Here is a 19,459-nt window from a genome sequence, read left to right as displayed (position 1 = left end):
GCCAGAGCTTCCTGTTGGCCATCGCCACCCCCAGCTCCCCCAAGGTGGAGTCCGTCACCTCCAGAATATCATCCATCCATCTTGCTCTTGTTCGGCCCCTCTTCCTTTTGTCTTCCACTGTCCCTTGCATCAGCATCTTCTCCAGGGTTTTCTGTCTTCTCATTATGTGGCCAAAGTACTTCAGTTCTGCCTGTAATATCATTCCCTCAAGTGAGCAGTCTGTCTTTATTTCCTGGAGTGTGGACTGGTTTGATCTTCTTGCAGCCCAAGGCACTCTCAGAATTTTCCTCCAGCATCACAGTTCAGAAGCATAAGCTTACTGCCTCTGGCATTGGAGGTAGCACATAGACATCAGGATGAGGAGCCATTGATAGCCTCCTCCTCCAGGTTTTTATCTAATCCCCTCTTAAAGCCATCCAAATTGGTGGCCATCACTACATCTTGAGGTAGCGGATTTCATAGTGTATCTATGCGCTGTATGAAGAAGTATTTTCTGTGATCTCTCCTGAATCTCCTCCAATCAGCTTCATGGGATACCCCAGGTTCTAGTATTTTGAGAGAGGCAGAAAAATGTCTGCATATCCACATTCTCCACACCAAATGGTCAGAAGCACAGAAGAGGCACTGGAGGTTGACAACGTCATGTAAAGGACCTGCAAACATCCATAAGAAACCAATCTCCTTTGCAGGTAGGCATGTAGGAACCCACCCCGGCTCAGGTTCACAGGGCGCCTGCTGAAACGCTGCCCCTGCAAGCTTGATGAGTCGCCCGCACTCACTCCAGGACTGTCTGGTGAGTGCCCACCATTTTGCCATCCTTTTTTTGTGAAAAAGGGGGCTTAAAAATGTGCATATTTAAGTATGTGCAGTTTGAGACCAGGAAAGTGTAACATGTGCAATACTAGAGGCATTATGCGGGCCCTTGCCAGACAGGTCAGGGTGAGCCTGGGAGGACATGAGCAAGGGCAAGCGAAGGCAGGCTCCTGGATCAGCTGTGACAGGGCAGCACAGGGAGGGATGTCCAACTCCCATTTCTGAGGTCAGAGTCTCCTCAGACGGGGGAATCCCAGCTATCCTATGGGCCCTCAGACAATGCTTCGGGGGCTTAAGATTTCTCCCTAAAAGGCTCAGTTTCAGTGTCTGGTTATTATCCTCACTGAACAAAACTTCCCCACTGTATTGGGAAGGAACTCATGGCATTCTGCTGACCTTAACAGTAATACATAACATTTGCCCAGCTTTTAGGGGTTCAAAAGTGTTCTGTGTGAATGACCTAGTTGTAATCCTTACAACAACCATATATAAGCTATGTCAGTATTGTTATCCCCCATACTGCAGATGGAAGGGTGGGGGGGAGATGGAGGCTAAGCAAGAGTGGCTTGCCTAAGGTGACCTTGTGAATTCATGGCAGAAGAAAGGTCCAAACCAGATATTCTTTGATTTGTACCACAAATCCCAACCCTCTTAATCGTCAGCCACAGATGACTTCAAGCCCAAACAAACAACCCCCTGTCAGTTATCCTCCCATCTCCATGCTGAAATCCTCAACAATCCATGCGCCAACTGGTCTGCAAGGCCACTTAACATGGATCTTAGATAATGGTAGTCACCACGAGCCAGAAATGGATAGAGTTTGAATACCACCCGTGAAAATCACCAAAACGGCCCCCACCAACTTCAAAGGACACCACTGGTATTGAAAATGTGGGGGAGCAGTGTTATCCCCACTTTAGTGACACCAGGTTGGGAAATAGCTCAAGACAAAAACACTCTGAAATCAAATCAAGGGTGATGTCACTTCTCCCCCAAATTGGGACTATTCTTTTTTCCTGACTAATTGCTCCTTGGTGTTCAGTTCAGGCCTGAATATAATAATGTAGCGTTTCGGGAGGAAGATGCAACCCAGTAAGCCAGCACTGGAGGCCAAGATGGAGAAGACCTCCACGGCCACCATGTATTTCCCCTTGGTGCTCAGGTAGGTTGGCACAAAGGACACCCAAACACTGCAGAAGACCAACATGCTGAAACTGATCAGCTTGGCTTCATTGAAAGTATCAGGCAACTTCCTGGCAAGGAAAGCCACCGTGAAGCTGATGAGGGCCAGAAACCCCATGTAGCCCAGGACAATGTAGAACATGAGGGCTGAGCCTTCATTGCACTGAACTAGGATCGCGTCGACCTGGGAGTGCATGTCCAACTCTGGGAAGGGGGGAGAAGTTGCCAGCCACACAAAACAAATGCCAGCTTGAATAAGAGAGAGAGACAATATCACTGATACAGGAAGTCTCTTCCCCACCCATTTCCTCATCCTGTTTCCAGGCTTTGTAGCTACAAAGGCCAAAACCACAGTGATGGTTTTTGCTAACACGCAAGCAACAGCAATGGAGAAGATGAGGCCAAACACTGTTTGCCTCAGAAGGCAGGTCACCTTCCCAGGCCGGCCAATGAATAAGAAGGAGCAGAGAAAGCAGAACAGCAGGGAGGAGACCAAGATACAGGTGATGCTCCAGTTGTTGGCTTTGACAATGGGTGTATTTTGGTGCCGAATGAAGGTCCACAACACCAAAAGTGTGATCACAGAAATGAAAAGAGCCAAGGAGGTGAGAACTGCCCCCAAAGGCTCCTCATAAGATAGGTAGCTTATGACTTTAAGAATACATTGGTCCTGATTCTTGTTTGGATACTGATCTTCTTGGCACTTCTCACATTGGTCTGCATCTGAAAGTGTTGAGCAAAAACCTTACATTAAAACATATTCTCTGTGTTTAGCGGCGGTCTCTTAATTTGACCTCATTTAACAAATCCTCTTTCTTCAGCATCAGTGATAATGGTTCTGTCAGCATTTCCTCTTCCTACCCCTGTTCATACTCAACACAGGAATATATTTGTCTTTCAAGAAAAGGGGTAGGAATTAAAATACATATGAATCTGAAACTTTTCAATTTTTGTGTGATTATCTCTAGAATTCAGATGTGTAAGTGGCCAAAGAACACAAAGATTCCCTGTATTTAGCTGGAATTGTTTAACGGGAGCTCATAGAACAAAGTTTCTTCTTCCTTTGTCCACCCCTGTTCATAGTAAACACACTCATATATTCCTATTTAGAGAACCATGATAGGAATTAAAATGTACCTGAAATACAAACTTCTGGGTTATTTTCAAATCATTCGGGATTCCTTCACTTACCCATCTGAATGGAAATCCTCCCTTGGGGGCACTCAACACAATCATAGCAACACACTTGCTTCCCCTGCTGGACGAACCTGCTCTGTCCCGGGTGGCAGCTCTCGACACAGGTGGAAGTGGGCAGCGTCTAATGGAAAGCAGAAGGAAAGCCATTTGGCATGAAAGTAACTTTTCCTGATAGATGCAATCCTCACCTACATCCCTTTTTCTTCAGAAAATGGTAAGATCGCAGGACTTTGGTCAGGTCAGCATCTTTGGGCATGTGGCAAGACATTAATGCATCAGAAAGGCACAATGCTTACCACAGTCCATTCATGAAGGTGCTTCTTGCTGCCATTGCCACAGACTGCTTGTCCACTGTCTCAATTGGGTGAACAGTAGGGATGGCGGAGAATTTCTCCCCGAAACTTCGGGGGGCCGAGCGCCAACGTGTTCAGCCCCCCGAACAAGTTTCGGGAGAAATCCTCTGCACCCCCCCGCCCCCCCCACCCCCGCGGGACAGGACTTACCTTCCCTGAATGTCCCTCCCGGCGGCGGGTCCAGCTGGTGGTTCGTCGGGTGTTCGAGCGGGGCGGGGCTGCCGCCGCCGCCATTGCAATAAAAGAAAAAAAAAAGTCCCCTGATAGGCTACGTGACGATTCACGTAGCCTATCACGGCTAGATTTGCAAAGTCAGCCGTGATAGGCTACGTCAATCGTCACATAGCCTATCACGGGTGACTTAAAAAAAAAAAAAAAAGTGTGTACGGATACTGGCGGCCCCCATAGGGAGCCGCCATTCCCGTTCCTTATTTGGTCGCTGTAGTCTATGTAAATGTTTACGTAGACTACGGCGAAAATAAGGGCAATGCTATTTTTTTTTTTAAGTCCCCCTTTTTTTTTTTTAAGTCCCCCGTCATAGGCTACGTGACGATTCACGTAGCCTATCACAGCTGACTTTGCAGATCTAGCCGTGATAGGCTACGTGAATCGTCATGTAGCCTATCAGGGGGCGTTTTTCTTTTTTTCTTTTTACTTCTGCGTTCGCGGCCGGGCGAGGCTGCAAGCCTCCTCCCCGGCCTGAATTTCAGCCGGGCGAGGCGGGAAGCCTCCCCCCCGGCCTGAATTTCGCGGGGGGAGCAGCGAAGCGCTCCCCCCCACCGCGAACAAGCTGTGAGAAAAGGTAAGTGACTTTCGTCCACCCCTAGGAACAGCTCAGATATTTCATTCCTGCTCATTCTCCTACACTCGCTTTTGGGGAGTTGGGAAGGATTCGACTAACTGGACCCAATCCACACTACCACCCACCCAATGCAGCCTTCCCTAACCTTAGTCCTCCCAGATGTTTTGACCTACAGCTCCCATCAGCTGCAGCCACTCTAGCCAATGGTCAGAGATGATGGGAGCTGAAGTACAAAACGTCTGGAGGGACCCAAGTTCGGAAGACTACAGCAAAAGGAAAAACAGCAGGAATAGATATATCAGTTCCTAGTAGGGATGTACGGAAGTCACTTACCTTTTGTGGATTATGTTGATGGTGGGGGGGAGGCGTTCCGTCCCTGCCCCCGGAATCCTCACCAGGGGGGGAGGATCCGTTCCTCCCCCCCGGAATCTTCCGCTGTAGGCTGTGCTCTGTAGCAGCTTTGCGGAGCAGCCAGACAGGCCCAGCTGGGCCAGAGCCGTCCGCAGCCGCATTTCCGGCCGCAGAGGGCTCTGGGTAAAAACAAAAACAAAAAACTGCGTACCCAAATGTAGGGATGGAGGAGAATTGCTCCCTGAAACTTCGGGGGGCCGAGCGCCGTCTTCGGCCCCCAAAGAAGTTTCGGGGAGAAATTCTCTGCCCCCCCGCCACCCCCGGGATGGGACATACCTTTCCCGAATGTCCCTCCCGGTGGCGGGTCCCAGCGGCGGTTCGTCGGGTCTTCGTCAGGGGCGGGGGCGGCAGCCGATCTTTCGACCGGCTGCCGCCGCCGCCATTCCAATAAAAGAAAAAAAAACGCCCCCGTGATAGGCTACATGACGATTAACGTAGCCTATCACGGCTAGATTTGCAAAGTCAGCCGTGACAGGCTACGTAAATTGTAACGTAGCCTATCACAGGTGACTTTAAAAAAAAAAAAAAAAAGCACGTACATCTAATGGCGGCCCCCATAGGGGGCCGCCATTTACGTTCCTTATTTGGTCGCTGTAGTCTACAAAAAGATTACGTAGACTACGGCGACCAAATAAGGAACGTGAAAGGCGGCTCCCTATGGGGGCCGCCATTTGCGTACGTGCTTTTTTTTTTTTAAAGTCACCTGTGATAGGCTACGTGACAATTTACGTAGCCTATCACAGCTGACTTTGCAAATCTAGCCGTGATAGGCTAAGTGACGATTAACGTAGCCTATCACGGGGGCGTTTTTTTTTTTAACTTTGTATTTCGCGGCTGGGCGAGGAGAGGCGCCTCCTCCCCGGCCTGAATTTCAGCCGGGCGAGGCGGGAAGCCTCCCCCCCCGGCCTGAATTTTGGCCGGGCGAGGCGGGAAGCCTCCCCCCCTGGCCTGAACTTCGCGGGGAGAGCAGCAAAGCGCCTCCCCCCCACTGTGAAAACCTGCGAGACCAGGTAAGTGACTTTCGTGCACCCCTACCCAAATGGTGGCGGCTATGGCCGCCGCCATTTGCGTTCCTTATTTTTGCCCACTTAATCTACATAAATATTTATGTAGAGTATGATGGTGAAAATAAAGGGGAATGAAAATAGCGTAGCGCGTCCTATTTTTTTGTGGTTTTTTGTGTTTTTTGTCTTTTTTTGGTGTGTGTTTTTTTACAAGACAAATGGTGGCAGCAGCAGCTGGTCGGAAGACTAGCCGCCGCCGCCGCCGCCACCACTGCCCAGAAGATCTGCCCCAGGTAAGTCTCGTGCTGGGGGGGGATCAGTGGGGGGGGGCGGGGAGGTGGCAGGCCGTTCTGCCACAGATTTCAGGGGGCCTTCTGGCATTCGGCCTCACCGAGATCCATTGTGGAATCCTCTGCCATCCCTAGTTTCTAGTGAATGTAGCCTTGATAGTCTCTTGTGGTTAACAAAAGAGAGAGTCTTCTACAGAGTGAGAGACTAACAAGTCCACTTCATCAGATTCATGCAGTCCTACCATTGATTTCTAATTTCCCATTGGTGCAGAGAGAGAGAGAAAAAAGCAGTGCAATCAGACGGTAGTATTACGGAAAAGTACAGCCTCTGGGAACTGTATCATTAGTTTAGTCAGTTGGATAGATTACCGTATCATAAACATAATAAAATAGTAAATACATCAGAAAAACTTGAAAAACTTCTCAAACTTTGCAAAGATCTCCATATTCAGGACAAAAAGGATTTAAGATTTTTAAAAAATGAAATGGGGGAGGAACCCAAACTGGCAAACTCCCCACCCAAGCCCAGGGATCTGAGTCCTGAGCTCTTAAAAGTCTGGATATGAATCCCGATGTCTTCAACCATGTTAGTGCTTAATTGGGTTGCCACCTTCTTCTCCTCCACATTTTAAACTAGGGGTGGTAGGGGTTCTGGTGGGGGTTTGAAGCTCAGCAATTTTTCACTGGCTTGCCCCCCCCCAACACCGGTCCGTGGATGCCCTTGCCTGCCCAACTCAGTCAGGCAAGTGCGTGGCCACCCGCTCCCTCACCAAGCTGTCATTTTGCGTTAAAATGGCAGCTGGGCCTTTTTCGTAAATAACCATCTATGCAAATGGTGGCCATAAAGTGGCCATTTACTCAACGTTACAGGCGTCAATGGACCATTGACACCTGTAATGTTGTGTAAATGGCCACCTTATGGCCACCATTTGCGTAAATGGTTATTTATGGAAAAGGCCCAGCTGCCAATTTTACTCAAAATGGCAGGTCAATAAGGGAGTGGGTGGCCATGAGCCTCTCACCACCTGCCCATGGACCGCTCAGGAGCTCGCCGTGTGTGGCGAGTAGGGTTAGGCAGCTGGTGGGGGCCTAGTAAGGGGTGTGTCAGCCAAGAACTGGTGAGTTTGCCCATCGCTACTCTAAGCAGCTATACGGCAAGCAGGCACGTCATGATCCTCTTTATGCTGGGAATACTTGTGCTGATTCAATCTGGTGGGTGTAGATGGGTGAGAATTTTGTTTCAGTTAATTTTTGATAAGACTTTACTACAATTCATGAAGCTCATATTGGGAGAGAAAGACCTTGAGATTTACACAAACAAAGAAAGCAAAACAGACAGATTTGCTCAGTCCTAAACAGGAAGCAGACAATCTTGAGACCTGTGGTCCTACATATATTTCACCCTCCTGGAAAGCTTATTGAATACATCATCTGATGATCATGTACCAAAGAAAAGTGGGAAGGGGGGAACAGCAGGGAGAGGCTGAGTAGCTGATCTCCATCATATTAGCTGTGCCCAGGTGCAAAGGTCTGAGGCCTACAGAGGGAAAAGGAAGCCAGGTCAGGCCTAGAGGTCTGGGGTTTTCTGTTGGGAGGGGTAACCCTGAGAGGACTAGTTTCATTTCTCCAGTCAGGTGTCAGTTTCATTTCTCCACTGAAGTTTCGTTTCTTCATGGTTGAAACAATACATTTGATTTTGAGGGAGGGGGTATAAAAAGAGAGTGAGGAGCCAGTAGAAGCAGAGTCTGGGAGACCAGAGACTGAAGAGGGAGCAGGAAGAAGCAGCCTGGAGAAGTCTAAGTACAGCTAAGGTAAAGGAACTTGTGTTTTGCCACTTTTATTCTCTTTTAATGCCGTTTGTATCACTCAGCTCTATTGTGTAAATACCTTTGGATGTAATTTGTTTGCTTTAAATCTACTCGTAAGCTGTTGTGTTTAAACTCCTGTTCTACAGTGTCAGTCACCCCACGTCTACAGCTTAAACCCCATGTTACTGGGAAAGGGAAGTTGCAAAGAAGGAAGGTGGGCCTCTTAGGGAGGCAAGAGATCCTGAAGGAGTTGCTCTGGGGGTCCAGGTCATAAGATGAACCTTGACACCAGGTTTTGCTGCTAAATCCCAATGCAGAAGATCCTGAGGCCAATATCCAGAGTATGTGCATAAAATATGGTGGCGATGTTGATCACTGTGCTTACCTGCCTGAATTTATGATTCCACATTATAGCACTTCCATTCACAATGAACTCTTTCCCTGCAGGAGCCTGGGGGTCCATCCATCCAACTTGGACTCTCTGAAAGGATTCATTGGGGAAGGTGACCAAGTTGATGAGATCATATCCCCCTGCCAGGTCCCCATTATCATTGAAAAATATTTCTTCACCAGCACTGTTGTTAAAATGGGTGTTTCTGAGAAACCAGTGAAGCTAAACGGAAGGAGAAAAAAAAGGAATGGGGTCAAAAAGCAAGGAACTGGTTAATATCACTGCTATGCAAACCTGATTTTAACTACCTATTAGCCACTGAATCATTACTACCAAAAATGAATCTACAAGAGTTTGTACTTTCCCAACATTTTAAAATGTCTATCCAAGGTAGGAAGAAAGATGTCAACTATCAGAGCACCAACACAAACCGAATAACTCTCAGAACACCTGTGGTCTCCACAATATACAAAACAAGAATCCTAATATGCTACAATAGGAATTCTGAATGGACTCCTTCAGAGGGTTGTGACTAGGGATGGGGGAGAATTTCTCCCCGAAACTTCGGGGGGCCGAGTGCCAATGCATTCGGCCCCCCGAAATTGGTGGGGAAATTCTCCACCGCCCCGCCGCCCCCCCCCCGGGATGGGACTTACCGTAGCCGAATGTCCATCTCGGCGGCGGGTCCTGGCAGCGGTTCGGCGGCGGTTCGTGGGGGGCGGGAGCGGCAGCCGGTCTCCCGACTGGCTGACACTGCCGCCATTGCAAAAAAAAAAAAAAGGAAAGTAAAAAAAAAAACAAACCATCCCCGTGATAGGCTACGTAACGAGTAACGTAGCCTATCACGGCTAGATTTCCAAAGTCAGCCGCGATAGGCTACGTAAATCGTCACGTAGCCTATAACGGGTGACTTTGAAAAAAAACACAAAAAACGCACGTACGCAAATGGCGGCAGCCCATGGGCGCCGCCATTTGCGTTCCTTATTTTGGCACGTCTAGTCTACGTAAAAATTTATGTAGACTATGGCGAAAATAAGGGAACGCTATTTGCGTAGACGGGGCACTTCTACACGGCCTGAATTTTGCAGGCGAGGGATGGGGCGCCTCCCCCCCCTTACCTGAAATTTGGGGGGAGAACTGAAGCGCCTCCCCCACACCGCGAAGCAAGCTTCGAGAACAGGCAAGGGACTTTCGTCCATCCCTAGTTGTGACCCTGGATTGGGGTTTTGCATACAATGCTTCCTGCCCCCTGCCCAAACTGAGGAAACCAGCAAAAGCACTGTTTACGACAAAATCTCAGCCAGTCCACACAACAGGTTCACTTTCTGGACATGACTGTGCAAGTCCATAATGGACATACAAGCACAGCTTATATCGGAATCCTACTGACTGCCACAGCCGCTTCCAGCCAGAACACAGCTTTCATGGGTTTCAAAGGGGCTGGACATCCCTTTTCAGTCATGGTCTAAGAAATTAAGCCTGCCAATGTAGTTGTCCTTTTTCTAATTTATTTATGATTTTGCTTTTCTTGTATTTTGAGTTAATTCTGGTATGGTATATTATACTGTTTTGCCATTTCAATCCTGGAGGTGCAATGACCTGCCATGGCTGAAGTTTCTGGAGATCCCATGTTCTTCCATCTCCCGTTGTTTTGTACGTGTCTCTTGATGAATCCATGGCATGGAGAGCATGTGCTACAGCATAGACAGCATTGTAGATATTGTAGCTCTGGCCAGACATCCCTGTTTCAAACATAGATCCAGGGAGGCTCCCCAGCTTCTCCTTCCCAGTGCAGTTTCCCTTGTTTGCGACATAAAGATTATACATAGGGAAGGAACAGATAAACGCACTGGCCCAGAACTGATGGATGAAATAAAAAGTGGACTGGAAAGGATTGATCATCTCCACGAAATCTTGAAATCCTGGCACCACGTTTGTATGGAGGGTGAAGGACAAGGTGCCATTGAAAGATTTAGTGGTGAATTTACCCCCAGGTGCTAAAGCAGTGAAATCCCATTCAGCTGTCATGATCCACACTCTCTCTGTTGGATTCATACAACCAATTTCCTCAGAGTATAAAACTAGCCGTAAAGCTTCCAGAGACTGATTGTCTCCATATACAAGAATCACACTGATTTCACTCAGTGTGAGAGTTGACTGAATTGGTCTCAATTTTTGTAGAAGTATTTCATGTGGTAAAAATTTTGTCACTGTTGGGATCATTTGCATCCAAGCAATGCAAAGATTGTTCTCCAAGAGCCTTGGTCTCAGCGTTCGGAGGAAGGTTTCCCCACTGTCATCCTCTGAAATAATGAGGCCGATCCAGTTCCATCTGAAATGCTTGAGTAGCTGAACAATCCCGACATACTGAGGACCTTCACTTGGGACCATCCGGTAGAAAGAAGGAAAGCGAGTTTTGTCCCTCAGTGCTGGATCAAAGGCGCCATAGCTGAGCTAATGGGAATGATACAATACCTTCAGGATGGAGAAAACTATCACATCGTTCTTGACTCAAACTGACTCCATCCAAACCTTTGCCAACATCTTGACCTCACTCAATATAATAATCTACTCTTAAACATTGTGGTCTCTAACAGTCTAATCTTAAATTTCTTAGCAAGCTCGCCTGGTGTTATCAATACTCTGGCTGCGAGTAGATTCTAAACAGGATGTTGAAGCAACTAGCTTTCATGGGCATCCACAGGAAGGGCCAGCGGGGGGCAGACGCTGCCCACCCCGATGACCCATAATCTCCAGATTCCCAGCTTTCATGTTTTTAAAAACTAAGCCTCTTGCTCTTGTAGAACCTGCGATATGCATAGACACTTCTCTGCCCTTTTGGTTTGTAAGCAAATGTAGCACCTCCCACCTTTCATTGGTTTGAACCAATGAATGAAGTCATAGCAGCATCTGACACACCCTCTGTCTGCAGAATTGACTTCCTGGTTCATTGGAAAGCCTTTTGGTGGGTCTTTCCTTGTGGAAAAGTGATTACTGCCTCAAAAGATCAATGTGGAAATCCAGGCTTTTAGTGTAGCTCTGTAGTGTGTCTACCCCCGCCCCCAAAATAAAATGTTGGAGGAAGGACAGCTGTTCATGCTCTTTCGAACTCAGCTCTTAATAATTAATTAATATTTTTCTGAGTTTGTAAACAGTATTTTTCTTTAACTGGCATTGCAATGCTCATAAAGTTCATCATTATTACATCTATATTACAGGAGTCATGGTTGTAACTGAGTGTGGGTTACTCCAGCCCTGCAGAGTAGCTCAGCATTGCTATTCCCATTTAGGGGTGTCCAGCATGGGGAAATCAAGCCCTCTTGGGGTTCGATGGCTTCCCCCCGAGGCCCTGGCTCAGCTTGCTTTAGTGAGCCAAGCCACAGGCTCCCCACCAGATGCGCTGTGTGCAAACTGCTCCTGTGCGCAAATGGGCACTGCGCACAAATGGCTCCTTCTCCCCCTCCCAGGACTGATGAGGGGGAGAAGGAGCCGTTTGCACATGGTGGCAGCAGTGGATAGGAGTGGCAGGGATTTGCACTGCCGCCCCCTGCCAATGTCAGCAGCACTGCCGCCCCCATGTGCCAACTTCTTGTGCTCTCCCTCCCGACACCAGAAAGGAGAGTGTGAGGGGTTTGCGCATGGTGGTTGCGGCAGGGAGCAGACAGCACCAGCAGGAGTTTCCACCTCCATGACCTGCCGCGAGTACTACTGCCACCATGTGCGAGGGCTCCTTCTCCTCTTCCTGGGCCCCAGGAGGGGGAGAAGCAGCCATTTCTGTGCAGGCCGTGGAAGGAGAAGGGAAGTCTCACACACAGCAGCTGCCTGCCGTGCGCACAATGGAGGATGAGAGGGGAGCAACAGTCCCCTCTCATCTTCCTGCCCCACTGCTGTGCTACCACTACAGCAGCAGGGGCAGGAGGATCAGAAGGGAGCCAGTTTTGATACAAGCAGGAGCTTGCCCTGTGCTGACGTTAATCTCACCATGAACACATACCTGTGGCATCTTGTAGGCATTGAAGATGTCGGCCATCTGGATGGAGTTTTGAGAGGTGAGTGCTCCAACGACAGCCATCAATTTCTCTTTCCTGCCACAGTTATAATTGATGGGATTCCTCTGTCCTGTGAAGAGAAGATCCAGAGTGGCCCAGCAGTTTCGCCCTGGATCAAATGCACTGTCATAAATCTTGGAATCGAGTGTGGCGTTGGGTAAAAATTCGACATTCTTTTTGATCTCATGAATGGCAAAAGTAAAGGCAAGCACATGCTGGTAGTTTTTAGGGATCATGCTGCAATGAGAGTGTTATATATTATTAAATCAAGTATGTTGCATCTTGAACTATGATTCACTCATCTAACTAAATAGGAAGATTATAATAATAATACCTAACAAAAACAACATTCATTCATTGCTTCTCACCACAGACTTTCACACAGCATAAAGAAATCCATAACTAATACAACCAGAATAAAAATCCAAATCAGTATAAAGCATAATCAGCAAAACAATAGGAAGAAGAAAGAGGGGGAAAACCTGGAGGGGGGAAGCCTCTCTTATTGGTTGAGCAGCCCCTGCCCATCAGATGACAGTCACCCCAGCCCCCTGCCCCCCAGAAGTATATTCTCTGAGATGACTTCGAATGGCGCAAAGCACTCGTGGATCCCTGCCCGGACCAAAACCAGCTCCATGAAAAATGCGGGTAAGCCACTCCTTCCTTCTCCTTCCATTGTCATGGAGACACCCCCAAAATCTCTACCAAATGCAGTGTACTGGACTGTTGTGAAGATATAATGTATCTCTGAAATTTTATGTATTTATGTATTCATTTCATTTCATTTCATTTCTGTACTGCCCAATAGCTGAAGCTCTCTTTGCAGATATAGCATAACATACAATGAAATTAATAACTAGATCCATGTGGCTAATTTGCAGAGTAAAGGTCAGTTTTTCTCACCTTGCTCTTCCAATGCCCCACTCTCTTTCTGCCCAATGAGTGAACTCCTGGGAATCTTTCTCATCCACCTCTCTTTTCCTCCCAGCTTGTCTCCAGGGGTATTGCTAGGTACCCAGAAGATCAAGCACAGAGAAGAAGTATTGCATACAATTGGCATATGCTGATTTATATGCATATATGAACATTCTGATTTACAAGAATTTAAATTTTACAAAGGCAAGCCATCAAAATCCAAATTCTTCCATTTGCACCCCAAAACTGTTCCTCTTCAAAACAATTCATTTCCCCTTCAGTCGGGATGGAGGACCCAGGGATGCCCCCAAACTGAAATTCTCCAAACTTTGCTTGCAAGTTTGATTTAGCTTGTTCCCCTTCTTATTTGTGACCATTTGTTGTTGTTGTTGTTTATTTCAATGGTGAAAGTTGTGCATTTTTCAGAAGTTGTGCATTTTTCAAGTTGTGCATTCACCAAGAGTTTCCCATTTTTACACAGGCATTTTTTTACAAGTGCACATTTTGTGAATGCAAGCACAAGTTCAGGAATCTGTGAACATTTTCAGAGGACATGCACTCCTGTTTGCATTCAGAGCTACCAACAGGGCATTTTGAGTGATGTGCAAACTGAGTTGAAATTCTCAGACATCCCTGCCCTTCCATGACTCCCATATCACCTCAAATGTACTATCATCATTTATTTCCACAAATTAATATCCTGCCCAATATAACCCTCCCCAAATCAGTCCCCCCCCCCTCAGTTCATTACCAACCAAGATCACTTACTCCACAATGCAGTGTTAACAGAGACCCTCTTTAATAAAAGTGCAGTTTGATGGCTATTATGAGGGAGGGAGCTGTCTGGTCTGTCAAGAGAGCCGGGAAAGGATCCACAGATGCTTAGCAGCTCAGGGGCAAAACTAATCGGGTGCGGAGATAGACAAATCACCCCATTGTGCATGTCAGGCTCCTGTTTTGATTAGGCTATAATAGGCTATATTAGGCAAGGTTTTGGTTCTCAGGCACTGAGTCCGAGGAGAGGCACCATTCCCTGAGGGGAGGTGCCCATGAGGAGAATTGATGAGGGCTTCAAGACCAGGAAATGCGGTTTCCACACTCAGGATCTATGACAGTCCCTGAATTGTCAGAGAAGCACCTCAGGAACAAAGCAACTGGATGAAGAACCATCTGTTCGATGATGGGATAATAAATAACATTAACGATAGGGATGGGGGAGAAATCCTCCACGGACCCCAATGAGGCTGGATTCAGAAGACCCTGGCCTCCGGAGCACGTGGAGGATCAGAAGACTTACCTCTGCTTCCTGGAAGAATCCTCACCAGCCGGATAATCCCCGCCAGCTGACTCCAGAGCACCAGTGATGCGGCCGCTATTGCTGCATCACTGGCTGGGCTGATGGGTTGCAGTAGCAAATGGCGTCCACTATGCCATTTGTGGCCATAAAGGTCTTAGTTTAACCTAACTGCAGCCATTTACGGCTTTTAAAATAGTAAAACAGAGTGTAGAACTCTGCTTTCTTTTTTCCTTTCGGAATCTTCTCCATTTTTCCTTTTGCATTAATGAATTACATATTAATACGGAAAATAATGATGTGTGTTTCTTTTGGTCTGAGGGTCTGCATGTGTGTGTATGGGTAGGGGTAGGTGGGTTGCTTTTTCTTTTGTTACCCCTGGCAGCCTTTGGAGAGATTGACAGATGACTCTGGAGGTCTGAATTGACCATGATTTCTTTAAAAAAAGAAAGAAAGAAAGAAAGAAAGAAAGCAAAAAGAATCCTGCCATTGGCTCCATAACATCTAAGTAACTATGTTTCTACCTAAATCAGGGGTTAGTGAACACACAGGATACAGGCTGCATGTGACTGTGTTCCCCTTCCAAGACTGCTGAAATTGAAGTAATTTGCAGGGAAATAAGGCACAACGGAGCATGCTTGTTTGCAAGATGAATCATGCTCTTGGGAACACGATTCTGCTTGGAAACAAGGCACATGCAGGGAAACACATCTTGTTCCTCTGCAAAAATGCCATAATTTTGGATGCAGCAAATTCGGCAGTGGCGAGTGCGGGGTAGGGCAACCTCTGGAGGTTTTGCCCACCCCACATCCAACAGTGCTCCTGCAGAAAAGAAAAGTACTATCTAGGACAGTTTGGGTGTGCACTTAAGGATTCTTCCCACATGGATGAATGTCTGACCTCTGCTCCCAAGACAGCTCAAAAAACATTTTCATCAGTTGAGATATAGAAAAGTTTAAGGAAGAACCAGATCTAACCTTGACCTGCTAATTGTTCTGGTTGTACAGGGTAGAGTGGAAGAATATTAGTCTGAATGAACACCATCCTGGCTTCAAAAAGAAAAGAAGAGTGAAGAAAGAGAAAAGATGGTGCTTAACAGTAGCAATTTATTTTTGAAGTGAAGAATGATGACTGGGTCCTGTACAGAACTTTTCATATGAGAGAGTAAAAGGAAGGAAGGAAGGAAGGAAGGAATTAAGAAAGAAAGAAAGAACTTACTAAGCATTTCTTGCAGTGGAATAAGTTGGGTGTTTTATAAACTCCTGTATAACAGTGTTAGCAAGTGCCATGGACACAAACTGGCCAATGAACATCTCATCTGAAGGTTTATATGAATGAGATTGGACTGTTGACCTCCAGCTATGTATGGAGCTGGAGTTCAAACTCCTGCTCGAAGAATAATATAACAGTAGCAGCAGCAAAATCAGATGGAACATGGACAGATTTGGACAAAGCTCCAACCGGACCCGTTCATGATCACTTATTGCCATCATCATCAATATCAGTCCTGGCAGAAGATACAGAAAAGCTTCAGTTGACAGAGCTGTGCCTGCCTCAACTTAATCTCCCAGATAATGGTGGAGCAAGTTGTTCAGACAGGAGTCTTTATAGACTGAATGTCACATCTAACAGTAGAGATGGGTTGTTTGAGGTATCAGTTGTTGTTTTTTCCCCATGGGGACCTCTGATTACCTGTGGGGCTTCCAACATCAGCAGTGCCTAACACATTCATTTTAAAAATTACAGGGCACATCATCTGTTTTCTCCAAGTCCTCAAGTCCCAGTAGAAGGAAATAAAATGTGTTGGTCCTATCCCCATATAGGGCTTGCCCTGCTTAATCTTGGGGCAGGAAAGATACAAACCTCTGTTGGGGTGAAGCAGTCGATTGGAGACTTGGTCTAACTGTCTGAATAGATACAGATTGGCATAGGACCAGTGGAGAGAAGGTGGATGGTGGAAGTCCATTCTACATCCCTAGCCTGGTCGAGCTCACCTGAATCTGCCTTCAGCTGAGTCAGCCCATTAGTGCATCTATCCCAGTACTGACTAATAAAGATGCTCTAAGATCTCTCCCTGCCTTTGAAATTGGCAACCTTTTAACTGAGCCCTGCTACTAGAACTTATGGTCCCTGGAGCTAAAGACACTGTTCTGAAACGAGGCTGGAAGCTAGATTGGAATGTATTTCAATAATCAGTGTCATCTAAACCTCACTGGCCCTCACATGAAGCCATCCATTCCAAGATCTTGCTCAGAAATGGTAGATTCAAAACTGGGTGATCATTCTTCATAGCCTAGGGATCTAGACAGGGCTTTTTCAACAGCGGTTTTACTACTGCCTCCTTTAGGAATGCGGTAACTATGTATCCCTTAATGAGGCATTGACCACTCCTGATATTCATGTTGTACGCCCAGCCCTGGAAGACCTGTCTAGCCAGCAAGAGCAAAGACCTAAAGGACAAGTGATAGGCCTCAGTCCTCGAAGCAGCTTGCACAAGCTGAGAAGTATCCATAGCTACAGGACGAGCGGGTGCCATGGCTACATCCATCTCCATTTCTTTCAGAATGGTGGTATCCAAGTTGGAGAAAATATAAATAATTGTATCTACAAATCTACAAAACTATCTACAATAAATATTGTAGATACAATAAATAATTGTATCTACAATCTACAAATGCAACACAATGGGCCTCTGTGTGTGTGTGTGTGTGTGTGTTGAACTATACGAAGCAGACTCCTGACCACCTGAAACAGCTCTATTGGCAAATGTTGTGCAGACACAGTGATGGGGAAGAAATAAACTCCGCCCTACACACCAAAGTCACATCCATGGAGTAGGCCCTAAAAGGGTCATATTTTTAGTCATGTTTGCTTCAGTTTTTACACCAGCTGCATTCTACTTATTGACCTTGCTGTTTCCCAGCTCCTCAGAATGCCAAGGAGCCAATATGACTCTATTGTTTGGCTGAGCACATTTAGGAGTGATTATACGCCTTTTGCATCCCTGTTCCTTCATGCGATAGGCTACGTAAAGATTTACGTTCCCTATCACGTCAAAGAGCATGGACGCAAATGGAGTCCGCTGTGCTGGACGCCATTTCTGTGCGCAGTTTGTCATTCCAGCCAGTGATACAGCAATGGTGGCCATATCGCTGGGGCTTCAGAGCTGGCAGCAGGCAGGATCCCCTGGCAAGGACTTCACAGGGGAGGTGGAGGTAGGAGTTCCGATCCTGCATGGACTTCAGAGGGCCGGATTCAGCCTCATTGAATCCAGCCTCATTGGGGTCCGTGGAGGATTTCTCCCACATCCCTAGAGTCATCATAAGATCCCCTACCCACATATCATTTTCTTCCATCCCAGTTTAGATGACCAAACCCAATGTGTGCACCGCCACATGTATTGGGCCAGATATTATTTGTGACAGGCCCATGGCTGTCATGGTGGCCATGAAGTTCTGAACCACTCCACACAAGGCAGCCTTGGCATGCATGTTAAAGTTGCCTGAGACTATACGTCTTGGAGGTCTCCGCATCTCTTCTGAGACTACCTCCATTTCCACACATCAATTTCCATCCACATGTTCTCTGGCTTAGATTCCCCCCTATGACTCAGAGGAGGACTCAGAGGGGAAGGAGGTTTCATCCAGTGACCTATCATCTACTAATCGGGGATCTTCCAGGCCAGAGGATGTAGCTTTAGTACTACTAAGATTCAGAGGCACCCCTCCAATACAGTCTTCATTGCCAGTAGGAGCCAGCAGCTGCAGAATCAGAAAATGGTCCTTTAATAAGTAGATGGCTCCTTAGAGCGTGCAGAGTTAACACAGGTCCAGACCTGCCAGCCCTCCGAAGGTTTCAGAAGGCTTCTGCATGTTGCTGAGACAACAGCTCTTCCTGAGTGAGTTCCAGCCAGCAGAGATCTGGCCAGAGTGCTGAAAGACCCTGTCCTGCCTTCCTGCGTAGCTGGACCTGACTCCGCCTTGTCCTTCCAGTAAGTGCAACTGCTTCAGGGTGGCTCCCCTGGGAACTTTGAGCCAAGGCAGGACAATATCAGCAGAGTACATAGAGGGGTGCAGGACCACAACTGCTTTTTCCACCCCTGAACACAATGCAACGAGAGTTCCTTTGTCACAGATCCTAGAAGGTCTGTTATCTCAATAACTACAAGAATTGCCGTATTTACATACAGGCCCAGTTCTTCTTGCAGTGGCAATTCCGGGACTGGGCAGTCCCACTGGAGGTGAAGCCTCATACAACTGAAGCCTCTTCCAACCAAAGACAAGCAATATAATTTTAAAATGCACATAGGGAAACTAAACTTAAGGTGAGAGGATTCTAGCCCAGACTTCAATGTAACAAGCTATTTTTCATGATGGGGGGAATAATGTAGAATGGAAGGTCATTCGGTTATGTCAGCCTCCACCTGCAATCCCAAATTGTACAGTCCAGACACAGGGGTTTGCCACCTCATCTGGTATGTGGTGCACAAGGACATTAGGGTTCTGAACGCAAAAAGGGGAGGTTGTGACTTTTTCATCTTTTTCTTCTGGTTACAGAAGACTATCACCAAAGAGACATCTAGATTCCCCTTCCTTTATCCCCTCCCCCATTGAGAAGATTTTGCGCAATGAGGCCAGAGGTTTTCTTTGAATAATGAAGCACATCTTTTCATGCTCAAACAAGGACAAGTTTTATTTTATCAAAGCCAGAATGATCCATGATCTCAGATACTGCAGAAAACCATCCAGAACATGTACCTGCTACCTAATTAAACGCTTGCTAACTAAAGGCTGTAGAAGGAGAGTTCGGGATTTGGCCAAGAATGGGGCTCCTTTGAGTGGACCCTTCAAAGGCCCAGAAGTCCTGAGCTTTGCCAGATGTGGTTGCTAAATTATGCAGACACCAACTTCTTTCCCCCCCGCTTGAACTATGCAATCTAGGCTGGAGGTA

At 46.9% G+C, this 19,459-nt stretch overlaps 1 protein-coding gene across 1 annotated transcript; it reads right to left on the bottom strand.

Annotated features, from left to right (window-relative positions):
• Positions 1 to 1,816: 1,816 nt before the first annotated feature.
• Positions 1,817 to 15,828, bottom strand: LOC146342346 (vomeronasal type-2 receptor 26-like). The gene is made up of 6 exons (XM_084808504.1): positions 15,728 to 15,828; positions 12,246 to 12,537; positions 9,851 to 10,705; positions 8,246 to 8,473; positions 3,187 to 3,313; positions 1,817 to 2,718 (listed from the first exon to the last, which is right to left on the bottom strand). The coding sequence occupies exons 1-6, from the start codon at positions 15,820 to 15,822 to the stop codon at positions 1,817 to 1,819; spliced, it is 2,499 nt and encodes an 832-aa protein (XP_084664630.1). The 5' UTR covers positions 15,823 to 15,828.
• Positions 15,829 to 19,459: the final 3,631 nt, after the last annotated feature.

The sequence above is a fragment of the Heloderma suspectum genome, chromosome 6 (genome assembly GCF_057233095.1).
Source record: "Heloderma suspectum isolate Gila_16-S chromosome 6, 16-S_ref, whole genome shotgun sequence".
NCBI lineage: Eukaryota > Metazoa > Chordata > Lepidosauria > Squamata > Helodermatidae > Heloderma > Heloderma suspectum.
Note: the sequence above shows the minus strand (reverse complement) of the source record. Positions and strands in the feature narration are given on the sequence as shown.